Genomic DNA, 15,130 nt, shown 5'->3' on the forward strand with positions numbered 1-15,130 from the left:
ATGTGACAATTAACAGATCTGGATCGATATCGATGACTTAAGCGCAATCTAATTGTGAATCGACTCCTTGTCACTCGGCAGAATATCTAAGACCATATTTACACGTAGCCGGGTTTTTTAAACCGAGGATCCTGCACCTCATACATCCAGAAAAAATAATTACCGGTACTTCTACGCCATCACGTTTGTAGGGGGAAAAAAAACATCCACTGCCAACCGCATTCATTCGTTTTTTCATAACAATGCCAGACCTTAAGGTGGCAGCAGTTCCCTAAATCCCATCCAATCAGATTAACTTCCGTCTAGCGACGCCACTTCCTAAAATTGGAAAAGAAGAATTACTTCTAAACTTGGTTTTCGAATATTACCACAGAGAATTAGGCCAAAATAAAAAAAAGGAAAAAAATAACAGCAAGATTAAATTTGTACTATTGCTATGAGAAAAAAGTCGGCGGAAAAAAGTCGTATTATTACGTAGGCTAATGTAGCTGAATAAGCAGCTATGTACTTTAAGTAGCATGTTGCCGCCTTCGTTAAAATCAGCAATATTAAAGGTATCTTGTGTTTTAGAATCGTTTTACAAATGAGTCAATCCTGAATATTTCGGCTTGTCGACATTAAATTATTATCCGTAAAATGATTTATAATCTAATGCCTCGACGTACCCCCCAGCTAAGGTACATGTACGTAGAGTGCATAGCGGCTTACAGCTACATTACTCCTATGTAATAATTCGACTTTTTTTCTCGTAGCGAAAGTATGACTTTCATCTCGTAGTCCTTTTTTGTCTTTTTTTTTTTTATTTGGCCCTTATACTCCGTTGTAGAATATAAAACCAACAAGGCCAGTGACGAGGGAAGTGGGCTGTTGAGGATTCTTCAGCACCCCCTGGTGTTGGGGAGGGGAAAAAGTGTTTTGGTAGATTCTTTTGTTGTTGTTGTTAAAAATAATTAAATACATAGATAAAGCATAACGAAACAATATGGTTTCACAGTAATTTTGGGGATTAAAAGTATATGTTGAAAAAATTTTTTTTTAATTAATAACATGGTCACCACCTGACACCTTGCTTGCTACCGGGTCAGGTTGAATAAAGCATTTTGGAAAAGTTAACTGTTGACAGAGGGTGCGTTAACATGGCCCAAAGATCAATTAGCGATTTTTTCTTTACAGAAATAGCAAAGGTTTCTAAAAATCTATTCAAGGTCGAAAATGAAGATGATTATGATGATAGTTCTATCTATCTTTGGTGTCTTTAAATAGGTAAGACATGCTTGCATCGTGCCTTATTATTGTTTGTCATTGCTGTGGAGCTGCTGCCGTGCAGAGCACTGTTAGATGTGCATGTGCAATTTATTTTAGTGTTGTGAAAAGGGGGTGTTGAGGCTTATTGGACCTTTTAGTTTTCAAATGTGTTTGTGTGTCATTGATTTGGGTTATAATACACGGGCACTTATATTTCCAATACAAAAACTCCAACACATACTGAAGGTGAAATAGAACGCTGTCTTTGTAGTAGCCTAGTAGTAGTAAACAAATTATCCAGCATACGTGTGTACTGCCATTGTGCACGCCTTGTATGGAGAAAACGTGTGAGCATGACAAATTTGGACCGAAACGGCTGGTTTTGGATGGGAAACACATTAAACAAGATCCTCAGCACCCTTTGCTGTGAGTGACTTCCAGCGCCCCTGAACAAGGCAAGCGAAAATGTCCACTGCAAAAGTATCTATCGGCCGCGACAGTAGGCATGTTGACGCCAAATTTAAAGATTGGTCACATGTGTGACGGAGGAACAGTTTGTCGTAACAGTGACGATTCCACAGTTAAATCTTTGGTTATCGGTGTCCATATGATGGTGCTATGAATGCAGAATTCACACATCTTCACTTTGGTCGGAGTTTTTAAAAACCCTTGTTTTCAATGCCCAAAATGTGCGTGTGGATGATAGGCCAAACCATAGAAAAAGTTATTCTTTTTGCCAAATACTCTGCTTCGTGTCGACATTGCCTAAGCCTAAAATAGGGTTCATTGAACGCTCCTCACAGCTTTAATCATGATCAATGTTGTACGTGTATAAGTGTTTCTTCCCTGATACCGGGTTACGAAAGAATATAGTGGCAAGTGAATGAAAAAAATGCAAGAAAACAAACAACTGTGTGGAATTCCGGACCATTATCTTGCTGTCTAAACATCACCCTCTGCTCCCATGTGAAACCTTTTGACTGGCTGGTGTGAATGAGGCCTATTGAAAGGCTGTTGGACGTTACCTCAGTGCCCTCCCACGCTCCAGGTGAGCACGGCTGGGGTCGGGCGACGCGCTTATCAGCCCCATCCGGTCCCCTGCCCGCCCCTCTGCTGTCAGGTGGGCCGATCAATACGCGCGGACTAGTATACACACATATATATGAGCCTGCCTGTCTGATAAAGACTGACACCACACCTAACACATATACACAGTGTGCACTCTGTTAGGCCTGTGGTGGGATTTAACCCAGTTTTTGTCACTACCACACATTTCTCCCGGATAAATATAATATGTAAGCACTTAAAATCTACTTACATTTAGGTATGCATTTTTCCATATTGTTCTTAATGTTAGGGCCACATTGAATTGAAATGTATTTTGCGAAGAAATCAGAAAATCATACAATAAAGTGAAATTGGTTTAGAAAAAAAAGTTACATTTTGGGGCGATTTAATTTGGATTTTTTTTTAGATAACCGGCAGAATATTACAGAAATAAACAATCAGTATTACATTTATTAATTTTGAACATTTTATTTAAAATGAGTGTTATTGAGTAAAAAATACTAAAATATATACTGTAATTGCAAGATACGATTTAAGAAAAAAATACTGTTTTGCAAAAATATAAGACTAAATTTTTTAGGAAAAAATTTGAGTAAAAATGAAATAATTTGGGGGTGATTAAAGTCTGAATATTGCATATAAAATGTATATTTTTTGCACTAAGGCTCATGTAGTATACTGTAATAGTAATAATAAAATAATGTCAACTGTTTTAAGGATTTTAATATATCACTGTCAAGTCAAAATGTTACACAAATAAATATGTGCAAGTTCAAGAAAAAAAAATCTGCTACTTGAAAAAAATAAAAATAAAATATATATATATATATGGCGGAAAACAGACAAGGCTGAAAAAGCCGTTTCTGCTCTTGCACCCCTCTTTAAAATAAACTGCTGTATTTTCAGCTAAAAGAACTGTTGTGACTGATAGAACAAAATCTCTATATGCCACCATTGCAGTTTAATGTTGCATTCAGCCCCCGAACTATTTTCATTTTGTCCGTTTTACCCTGGAGACCCCTGTTTACAGAAACCGCGCAACCGCTTTTGTTTCAACCCAGCCATAAAAACAAGGTAAGTAATTATATTTATTATTCGAAATGTCTGTCATTTATAGCTTAGAATCATTATTTAGTTAAAAAAACAATGACTTTATAAAATTATGCACTCGCATATTATAAACTTTAAAACAAATTACGTCACAATGAAAAAAATACTGTCTGTAAGTAGGTCACGGATATCTACCTCTAACTATCGCTTAATTGTTTGTTTGTTTTTGTTACTGTCGCATTTTCCGCGATATTTTAGAAGATAAATAATCGATCAAAACAAAGAAAAATTGGGGGGAAAAAACAAACAACAAAAACGATTAAATAGGTAAATATTTGAAAAAGAAAATCTCGACCACTCCTTGATGTCTGCAATTTCTGCATTGCGACCCTTGTTATATTACCGTGTTTCACCCATAAAATCCCAAAAAGTGCGGCTGTGGCCATTCAAGCTGTGTCTTAACACTTGGTGAGACATGCTACACGGAGTTTTTTGATCGAAACAAGGTAACAAGCGGTAATATCTCGTTAAAATCATGGTGTCTTTAATTATGTTCTCTCATGTTCTCACCTTGAGTTAGGGTTTAGGGATTTAAAATTTATGATTTTTAAAAAATGCCCTCCTGTTCAAAATTTTTCTTCCCCCAGAAAATTGAGATTTTAGGACAAGTTTGAAATTTGGCCAAATTGAGGGTCTCAGAGCAGAACTCAAGTCACCTGAGTGCTTTCCACCATATTACATTTAAGTCAGAATACAGCAAAAATAAAGTTGTACAATCTATAAAGCAATGATGATAGTAAAAATTGCATTATATTTAAATTCGTGAGATTCGTTAGAACGAAAACACTGCAATAAACTACATTTGCTCCTCTTTCACCAATTGACACAAAATTGGGTTTGGACCAAGAGGACCCAAACATTTATGCACACAACGGAGCAAAATTCAGCCATTTTGATCATTCTCAATTCGACCATTTTTAATTTGGACAAAAAGAAATCTCGTACGGAACCGATCTTAGATATAAAAAAATTCTGTCGCCCAATCCATCATTCATCCATCACATACTTGACTGTATGTGTCTGTGTGTGGTTAATTTGTAACATGGTCGGTCGATGCAGCTGCTTGAAGCTGCCGGCTGAGCGCATATACGCAATCCGTGTGTGTGTGTGTGTCAAACGTGTGATTAAGGAGTTCATACTCCACACAGCTTTTATCCAAATATCTCCTCCCCACACACTCACAAACTTGTGTGTCATCAGCCTCTCTCTTGTGTGTTTACTTCTTGTTCATTCAATGAGTAACCCCTCGTGAGTCATGGAAATCCTAGTGTGACCTGTGTGAGGAAAAACACTTTTTTTAAAAGATAGATAGAAAAATGAATACAGTGGAACCTCTAATTACGAAACTGATTGGTTCTAGTAGTTTCTTAACTTGAAAATTCTGTAAGTAGAGACGCGTTTTCCATGTAAATGCCCCAATCCATTCCCCCAAAATTCAGACATAAACCTTTTATAATGCATAAAAATGCATCAAAACATGCATCAAATACATGTTACAACTAAGATTATTGCACAATAAACATAAAATCAATAATTGAGTAAAAAAAAAAAAGTTAATACACTCATGTAAAGCTGTCGGAATACGAGGGGCAAATGAAGAGGATGCTGGGATACACACATACACATACAGTAGAAGTCTCTCTTAGCCAATTGGATGCCAGGGATGCTAGGCAATAGCCAATGGCAGAGCAGCTATAAGTATGTTACGTTCAGTAAACTCTGGGAGTTGTACCAACCATACTGCATTTTTGCCTTTCCTATCCTGAAATGTCTTTCTTAACAAGAGGCAACATTTCACCATTGAGGCGTGTCTTAACGTGAAAATTCTGTATGTAGAGACGTTTGTAAGTAGAGGTAACACTGTATAAGTTTATATTCTCCGAATTTGTGAGTGTTTTGCTAATTTGTGAATAATGTGAATTGGATTAAAATTATGTAAAAACTAGAATAAAGTGTATGAAAATTATAAATGGGATGCTTTGACTTGACAAATAGGAAAATCCAACATGTCAAGATTATTGCTGCAACTGCAAAAAAAGTTCACTGAGGATGGAAGTTGCTGCATATGTTAACTATAAACTGGGTGAATTGCTGATATTTTGTAAGATTTTGGGCGAAAATGTATCCAAACTTATCAGTACCTTCTTATCTACACAACTACAAGCAAAAATGCAGACACCTTGGATCGATACCAAATGCATGGGTTTGACTGCTAACTCGCTTGTTGATGAATTGCATTTTGTTTTCCCAACTTTTATCTTATCCATTATAGTTCTCAGCACCGATAAGACTGAATTCCCTGACCTTAGGGGTCTTCGAGGGTTTCCAGTGGAAAAACCTTTAGATAAATGTTCATAGAATATAATAGAAACATCATTGGCAGTGTCTGGCATGTTCTGGAATAGTTTCCACACCCCTATTCAGGCCATCAATCCAACTGTTTTTTTTTTTTTTTTTCAGTAACATACATTTCACTAAGTACTATGTCACCAAGACTCTATCTGGGCAAACTGTTGCTAATTTGTGTCAATATTGGATAAAGTACCCAGTTTGCACCAGATAACCCATTTGTCACATAAGCAATCAAGCATGTTGAGCCTGCACTGATTAAACAAGTGGTCCTTCACACGCGTGGAAAACATCTTTTTGAGATATTTGGCATTTTTGGGGGGTGACAATTACTTCTGTGGCGACGTTATAAATGTATTAATATTACATGCAAATATGGCTTCTTCTAAAGTGTGAGATAATAAACAAAGACGATCTGTCCTCGGTTCCAATTGAAACAGATAAAAAGACAACTCAAATGTTCATTGAAATAATTTTCTGTGACATATAAAACCATTTAAATGATCCAAAGCGTCTCTACTTGTCTGAACAACAGAGAACCAGTAAAAAAACATTTGTAAGGCTTCAAACTCAGCATTTAACTTGTTATACACTTCCCTCTAGTGGACAAGTTAAACACTACAGTACTACTATTACTACGGGTGTCCTATAAAAATATTTTGGAGGGATACGAGATTTGCCTAATACTGTATTTTGATTTTAATAAGGAAAAAGTACTATTTGTCACGACAATATACTACTTTAGTCTGGAAAATATACACTTTGCCACCCTCCAAAAAATATACTATTGATTTTATTGAGTATTTTTCAAAAATGTTCCATTTCCCATTTTTTTCTTGATTTAATGAGATTTTTACCCATCATTGTGCGCTTTGGAATTTTTATGTGATGTAAAGCACCTTGAATTACTTTGTGTTGAATTGTGCTGTACAAATTTGCCTTGGCGTCAATGACAGTAACTCTGACTACGAACCTGGAAATCGTGATTTGTAATAAATCCTTTTTTGATAATATTGAAACTATCAATACATAATGTCTAGAACAGGCATAGCCAACTCCAGTCCTCAAGGGCCCCTCTCCTTTAAAACACCCGAATCAAATGATCAGCTCATCAGTCAGCTCTGCAGGAGCCTAATAACGATCCTGATTGAGTCAGGTGTGTTGGAGGAGGGAGACATGGAAAACAAGCTGGATAGGGGCCCTCGAGGACCGACGTTGGCTACCCCGGTCGAGAAGATGCAACTTTGCAAAAAATATTCAAGTTTCCATGAGATACCTGTACAGGTTATCCCAATATTACAACAGGGGAATATCATAATATCTTCACATAAAAATACACCCCTAAGCTATATTTTCAATCACAAAACCACACATTTTACAGTTGTGTACAAACATTTTTATTTTTGCAAGCACTTTATGCCATGAACTCATAGGGAATGGGCTCCAGCAGCTGTGGCTGGTTCTTCTTGGTGCTGACAAAGTGAGCCTCGCGAGGAGAAGCAGGCTGCGGATTGTCGCATTAAAAAGTTAGGCCAGATGCCACAAATGATATCCCCACAACCGCGTTCGGCATATTCTTCCTACCTGGCGCTTGAGCTCCACCCAGGTGCCGTTTTGTTTGGCCTCCAGCTTTTTCTTCTCGTTCTCTTTAACACGTTGCAGGAAGCTGTCGCGGCTCTTTGAGTGCTTCACGTGCTCAATGCGCACGTTGATCTTCTTGGCCAGGATCTTGCCCCTGTAGGCACAAGCCACCAGAACCCAAACAGTTGAAAAAGCTGTTCCGGCATAACTTGTTTCATTGTAACCCCACTAGTGCCTCAGCTTCGACAGGACGGACGAGGCTGAGGGTACTGGGGGTCCGAGTGCTGTCCCCCACACGAATGACCACAGCGGACACCATGTATGTCCCGGTGGCAAAGTGAACATGGGGTTACCTTTCCTATCATTTTGTCACCATTTAACATGTACTTACTTGACTTGCTTGTTGACAATAACACCGACTGCATGTTGGGTGACATTGTACACACGGCCAGTTTTGCCGTGGTAGCACTTGTGTGGCATACCCTTCTGAATGGTACCTGTGCCCTGCACACATTAAGAGTCACAATGTTAGCAGGCATTAAAATGGGTCAGTGGTTAAAAAAGGTGAGAAGGGTGTGGAGGAAATATGTTCTGGTACACTGTACAACTAGGGCTGTCCCAAAGGACTAATTTTCTCCCGATTCGTCAGCCGACTATTTTTACGATTAGTCGACCAATCTAATACCCCCCCTTATTTTAAACTAATTTAACAATTAAATTTCTGATGACGCTAATCAATTCACAAAAACATTTTGGAACACTTAAATTCTTTATTAAAGTACAAACAAACTAGTACTGCAACAATTAATCGTTTAATTAAAGTGGCTTAATGGTTTGTTTTGAAAGTGTTTGCATTAAGTTTTATTGATTTGGGTGGATACACTGCCCTCTATTCTAGTTATTGTTTGAGCTAATGTTTTTTAATGCATTCTTAAAGTAGTTTATAAGTATATTTAGCCGTTTTTTGTGGGAATGTGTCTGAACCATTTGTTTGGAGCAGTTAAAAAAAAAAGTTGGTGTTTTATAGCATTTAAGCTAGCGGATTTTTGCTATGCAAGTTAGCCCATTGTTCTTTTGTTGTACATAGAACCTCAGTTTTTATTTTTCTATACCGTTTGAGGCTCAGCTTAGGTATTTTAATTTTTTATGTTCCGTATCCAATTATTCCAACAAACTAGTTCATCGATTAATCGAGTACTAAAATATTCGATAGCTGCAGTCCTAAAACAAACACATAAACAACAATAAATCACAAATAAACAATGAGGTCAAAAGCTGATAGCATTAACTAGTGCAAAAGACTGGAATGTAAACAGATTCAGAACACTGACTTTGCCTTTCCTAGCTGCAGCCCTAAAACAAACACATAAACAACAATAAATCACAAATAAACAATGAGGTCAAAAGCTGATAGCATTAACTAGTGCAAAAGATTGGAATGGTAACCGATTCAGAACACTGACTTTGCCTTTCCAACATGATTCCAAACAATTCTTAAAAATATTTAGCATTATTATTATACTATACTACTATATATAATAGTAACACAATTATTGGTTGCCTGTCAGATTTTTCATAAAGGGTGTCATTTTAGAGCTATTCTTAGTGTCGAATCTGAATTCTGAAGTATGTGGGATTAACTCCATTAATCGTTAAATGATGAATATGACATGCTTCTATTTTGAAATAATCAACGGAAGTATTCACTGAACCGCTAACCGTAAGCTTTACAATCCCCCTAAGAAACTCTTTTTGTCATTGCATGTGGTGTTAGTAATCAATTTTTTCCCGTTTGCAAATGCTGTTAGCCAGCGATTTTTCATGACTGAAGTGCCATCTTTTGACCGCAAGTTTGCTTTTTGAAGAAGATTGCCAATATTTTATAGCCAGCTAAAGTAGGTTGTTTTTTTCCCCTATAGACCCTACTCACATGACGTCACAACCACGCCTCCGCGCCATACTGTCCGTCAGCTCGTCGTGTTTACGCATTACCACTACGTAAATTCCTCCTATTATGGCGTGTTTTTCTGCTCGTTAACATTAATTATCAAAATGGTGAAGGCGTGCGTGACGGTTGGTTGCAGTAGCAGAGAAGATAGACGGAGAGACTTGAAGTTCTACCGTATTCCGAGAGACCCGGAGAGGAGAGCGAGATGGACTGCTGCAATTCGACGAGAAAACTGGGCACCAAGCGATCACCACAGATTATGTAGTAGTCATTTTATATCTGGTAAGATGCATTTGATATATAGAGGGTTTGGGGCTGACAACCACAATTAAGATCATTGCGAGGCTAATCGCCGACAACAAACAGTTTCAAATTCAAGATGCTTGTTTCTTCCACCATCATTATTTTTTTGAATAATATTATATTTAGCTGGTAGCAAGTGAAAGAAGCTGGCCTCGTCTACGGATCATCAGTTAAACAGGGGTGTCCAAACTTTTTGCAAAGGGGGCCAGATTTGGTGTGGTAAAAATGTGGGGGGCTACCTTGGCTGATTTATGTAGAACAATATATTTAAACAAATTTTAGCAAGCCCTTCTGTGTGTCACATTTGCTTTATTATTTTTTTTTTCATAATTTCAACAATTTCACCTTTGTGGCATTCTCTTTAGACACTCGGGCTCTTGCGAAGTACTGCTGCTGTGAAATTAAACTAGCTTCAAGTTGCTACAATTTCTCGCTGCGTATCTTCCCTGTAATGTTGTACATGTCAGCGTGTCTTGTTTGGTAATATCGCGTCACATCGAACTCTTTGAAAACAGCGACTGTCTCTTTGCAAATGAGGCAGACACAGTTGTTGCGTATTTTATTGAAGAAATAGTCCAATATCCACCTATCCTTGAAGCGTCAGCCATCGCAGTCAACTTTTTTTTTTTTTTAATTGATTGTCGCCATTTTAGAAAATTGGAAGTAAAGGGTCACACGGGGTAATGTTGCTTAACATGCTGCTGTTAAAGTTTTTCAAAGTTTCGTGAGAATAGGCTGAGTTTCTGTGGACAAGATAGTTGTAGATATCAGGGTAGCAGATGTCAGGCAGAGACGGCGAAGACAGCGGGTTGAAAAACATCGATTTAGGCATCAAATATGGATCTGGCGAATGGATAGACTGCAGCTTTTCCACATAACGCCTTTTATGCAACGCATCCAATGAGTTTGCAGCGTCTGAAAGCACCGGGGCTTCCATGAATTGCACTATAAATTGCACGACAAATTGAAACCATTGAGAATACGGATAAACAATGACGGACAATATGGCGGTCGGATACAGCGACACGTCATTGTGTGACGTTGGCGAGTAGGGTCTATTAGCCTCAATGTAGTAATGCTAACGTTTACAGTGTTTAATTTAGATGTGTTTCCTTATTTTGTATGTCTGAACTTTAATTCTACGGCATGTTGATGACCTATAAAAGTAACTGTGAAAAGAACTGGAGTCTCATATGTAGACATGTGCCGGTTACCGGTTTCACGGTTTACCGTGGTGTGAAAACGTCGCGGTTTCAAAACCACTAAAATTTTCCGTCATACCTTAGTACGGTATTCGCTATTTTTCATGTGCCAAAATGCAGCCGAAGTGGCTTGGTGCGGCACCGCTCACCCCTTCCCGTTTGTTGCCGTGAGTGTCACTAAACAGCCAGCAAACCCAAAAACAAATCCTCCAAACACAAGGCGTACTTTTCTTCAATTTATTGAGCTCTCAAATCGTGGTGAAATATACAAATAAATACATTTAAAACGTTGTACAATTGTGTTTTTCCACGTGTGATTAGGTTCAACAGGATAGCAGTAGCACCATTAAAAAGTTCGCCAAAAACAAAACACACATTTTCTTTTCAAATTCAATATACAAACTAACTAAAACTTACAAAGACGAATGTTAGCCTAGGCTAAACTGGGAGAGCAGCTTTTATGTCTCACAGCCGCTGAGTGAGAGAAAAGCTTGAATGAAGGGGGGAAAGAAAAAGAATCACGTCAAAGATCGCTAATTGAGAGAGGTCTCACTCCTCACTTTTTTTTTTTTTTAGATGAAACCTTTCCTCAACAATATTTACATTTTAACTACTTTATAAAACTAACTTATACATTTTTAACTAACTTATTAACTTATGAATTCTTTGTTCTTTTTAACACAAAGGCATGGCATCATGTAGACTAGAGTTGACACAGTGGCTGAAAATGGAGAAACTTCACTTGAGCTTCCCCCCTCAAAAAAAAGTCACACAGTATATATTTTTAATTTTATCTAGAAGTGTTTTTACTTTTTATAGCAATTATTTTGTTCTTACTCTAATATTGAGCAACTTGAGCTGTGGCTGTGGGTATAGTCTAGGTTCTATTTATTTTAATTTTATATAATATTTGTTATTTTTTTGGTTAATTTATTTATTTTCACATTATATTCATGTTCCAATTTGCAAATATGTTTTGAAAAAATCCTGTTCAATTGATTATTTTTTTTTTTTTTTTTAAACCCATACATCTCAAAATTTTGGAGCTATAATTGCAATACCGTGATACCGTGAAACCGCAGTATTTTTGCTCACGGTTATCGTACCGTGAAAATCTCATACCAGCACATGCCTACTCATATGTATGCACGCACGAGCGCATGCGGTGATCAAACGCAGCCGTGAAAATTACTGCCCTCTTTATTATTTAGTATTTACCGTGCAATAAATGGACTCATTGCATATCGCAACAGGCTTAGCAACTTCAATAAAACAAGTCATTAGTTAGATGGACTTACAATCTGCCAGCTTGTAATTGTCTCCTGTCGTCTTCGAAAATTACAAATGAGTGACGCCACTTTAGCTGTACATTCACAGCAGACGTGCAGCGTGGCATGCAAGCTTGGCATTGAAGAGACAGGACACAACAGTGCACCCTTCTGTTTTGTTGAAATAAGTCAATGTTTTGGCCACTTTGGTGTGCCTTTTTGTCTTTGTGCCACTATCCCTGCTTGCTTACCAAGCGTACGACATTAAAAAAAATATCTCCCGACAACCCCCCCCCCCTTAAAGTTTTCTCCTCGGATCAACACAATTCACCCTTCTTGACTTCAAAACAGCAAATTTCATCGAAAGGTGAGAGATTTTCATGCCTGTGTTAGTCACAGTTACCTTTATACCATTTTAAATCGCGCTGAGACAACCTCACCTTGATGTCAACAATGTCACCCTTCTTGTAGATGCGCATGTAAGTGGAGAGGGGAATTGGGCCTGTAAAATTGGAAGAAAAATCAGTGTAGACGTGCTCAGATGTTTTAACGTCTACCTACCTACACGAGGAAAAACTCACCATGCTTGCGGAACGGCCTGCTAAACATGTACCTGGTCCCCCTTCTCTTGCCTCTTGTGTTAGTCATGATTCCTGGTTACTGTAAATAGATGTCAATATGATGAATACATAACACTAGCATGCGAAATAACCACGGCCAAGTCATGCAATTTTATACGGGACTGACTTAGCTTGTTGGTTCAAACGGTTTTCTGTCACCGTTCTCAAATACAACGAATGACACTAACAGAATTGGCTTCAAAACATTAGTTTTTAATGTCAACTGTCGCCAACAACCCCGAACTATAACTGTTAAATTTGAAAAATGTGACGAATGTGTTTCAATGTTGCCTTCGAGGCCCACATGGAGAGCCACGCCGCCGCTTGGGTTTACATTTAGCGGGTTTTATAGCTTTTTCCCGGTTAATTAGGAAGTGGTTTAGACTCCTGACGTTCAAGTGACATATTAAACTACATGCGCGGGCGTAATTATTGACTACATAGGGTTATTTGAGAGTGAATTTGGGATTTTAACTGGAGAACATCTTACCCCGGGTCTCTATAAGATGGCGGGTATCGGGAAAAAGAACTCCGAGGTCCTGAAGCTCAGCGTTGTTGGGTAAAAATCAGGGCTGCCCTTGAAAATGCCTGAACAGAACAATTGCGCTTCCTTTGCATTGAGAAACGGTATTTGATTTATTTTCGTATTTATTTTTAATTGAAACCAAATAGTGGAACCCTATTAGGGTAAATAAGATTAGCTTTTTACAATATGTAAGCAGTACGCAAAACAAAAACAAATGCCAGGTTTTTGAATTGCCTAACCTTGAAATACTAGAAAGTCTTACCATTATTTAACAATCTTTGATAAGATTGCCGTAAGAATTAAAACGCTTTTTTCGTATTTGTTTACTAGCCAAAATGGTATTTTCCTTTGTATAATTCGTTGCATTACCCCACTTGCCAAACGTTATTTTTTTACATGTCGTGTACGACTTTAAAGACAACGTAATCGGTGTCATGACAAACAAAAAACGAATTAGCGGTGATGATTTGCATAACTATTTTAGTTTCAGTGAGGTGCATTCGTAATTTGCATCCATTAATGACATGAGCAGCCTCGTCGAATATGTTAACAAGCTAAAATTCGCTTTATACGTATCTTCCACGATTTAAAATGATAGATACTTGTTGTAGAATCCACGAAACACATTTGCGTAACTTTTATGCAAAGACTGTAAATTAGCCCGCCCCCCCCCCCCAAGCGGAAGTAACTAGTAGTACATCATCTCGCTGCTTATTAGCCGAAACATAGATATCACATATACAGTGGTGAAAGTGGCTAGAATTTCATGCCGGAACTCCCCGACGTGAAGGTCGCCACGGAGCCAGAAAATGTTTTGGGGGGGTCCAAACCTCTTAAACTACTTAAATGCAAAGAAAAGTGTTTTAGTACAGTTATTTCTATAACACATACAAAAACTGATTTTCATTCAACATTGTATTTTTTTCAATAAGTTAATAAACCAGCAATAACTCCAACCTCCATCTCCAAATTTTCCCCTCATTTAATCACATACTAAATGCCAAATTTCAATTTTAACTACTTAAGAACATAGGATGTATATTAAAATTGAAGTTAATGTAAACATTTCCTTTTTTATATATATATATAATAAAGATATAAGTAACATACATTCAGAAAAATAATTACAAATGACTTATATTATGCAGACTGAAATGAAATATATTTTGAAGATTGCGCATTGACTTTTTAAATCATAAGGAAATGGCTAAGTAGCCTAACATAAATGAATACAAATATAAGTCCAACCTTAACCTCCCCATCAGAGTAAATAAAACTAAATATGATAAATAAGCCTCCTTAACTCTTTCGATGCTCTTAAAGATTTGATCCATTTTATGTTGCATTGCCCTTTTTTTGTTGCATCAATTCAGCAAGCTTTTTTTTTTTTTTTTTGCTGTTCCAGAAAACATGCACATTTGAACCAATCAGAGCAAACCATCTCTGCTGATCACATGTCAGTATGTCAGCCAATTGAACGGACTCTGACCCAATCGTCAGACTCTGATAAATGCTGCAGCTGGGGAAACCTCCATACCCTCCGTGGAATAAAATCAATAATAAATATTGGTGGAAACAGATTACGCTACTCAAGCACATGGTTATGCTTGTTGTTAACACTTTGTATGTAAATCTGATGTTGGTAGATTGTTTTCTTCTTGGAGCTGAAATGCATTTGTGGCGGCTTAGCATTTCATTTTTTTATTTTTATTTTTTTACATAGCGTTTTGACAGTTGCTGTCATATTTCCGGAATCAAAGCACCGTGTAATGGAACAGCATTCCGGCCCTAAATCTTATACCGGAACTGCGTTCTGGCCCTGAATCTTATACCGGAACTGCGTTCCGGACCGTTCTGGCCCACTTTCACCCCTGCACATATATATATGTATATGGCGGAAAACACTGCGG

General features: G+C 37.6%; 1 protein-coding gene across 1 annotated transcript; it reads right to left on the reverse strand.

Moving 5' to 3' along the window:
• Window positions 1–7,145: 7,145 nt before the first annotated feature.
• Window positions 7,146–13,271, reverse strand: rpl21 (ribosomal protein L21). The gene is made up of 6 exons (XM_057823723.1): window positions 13,185–13,271; window positions 12,656–12,734; window positions 12,515–12,576; window positions 7,745–7,857; window positions 7,357–7,507; window positions 7,146–7,276 (listed from the first exon to the last, which is right to left on the reverse strand). Exons 2-6 carry the CDS (start codon window positions 12,720–12,722, stop codon window positions 7,187–7,189), a joined length of 483 nt encoding a protein of 160 aa, XP_057679706.1. The 5' UTR covers window positions 12,723–12,734; window positions 13,185–13,271; the 3' UTR covers window positions 7,146–7,186.
• Between the last annotated feature and the right edge of the window lie 1,859 nt (window positions 13,272–15,130).

The sequence above is a fragment of the Corythoichthys intestinalis genome, chromosome 20, assembly GCF_030265065.1.
Source record: "Corythoichthys intestinalis isolate RoL2023-P3 chromosome 20, ASM3026506v1, whole genome shotgun sequence".
Lineage (NCBI taxonomy): Eukaryota > Metazoa > Chordata > Actinopteri > Syngnathiformes > Syngnathidae > Corythoichthys > Corythoichthys intestinalis.

Bases quoted from the DNA above. Each gene is read 5' to 3' on its own strand.
- rpl21 (XM_057823723.1), bottom strand. From the start codon at position 12,722: ATGACTAACACAAGAGGCAAGAGAAGGGGGACCAGGTACATGTTTAGC. The intron at 12,577-12,655 runs GTGAGTTTTTCC...CCAATTTTACAG, and splicing joins CAGGCCGTTCCGCAAGCATG to GCCCAATTCCCCTCTCCACT. The intron at 7,277-7,356 runs GTAGGAAGAATA...GACAATCCGCAG, and splicing joins GGGTGGAGCTCAAGCGCCAG to CCTGCTTCTCCTCGCGAGGC.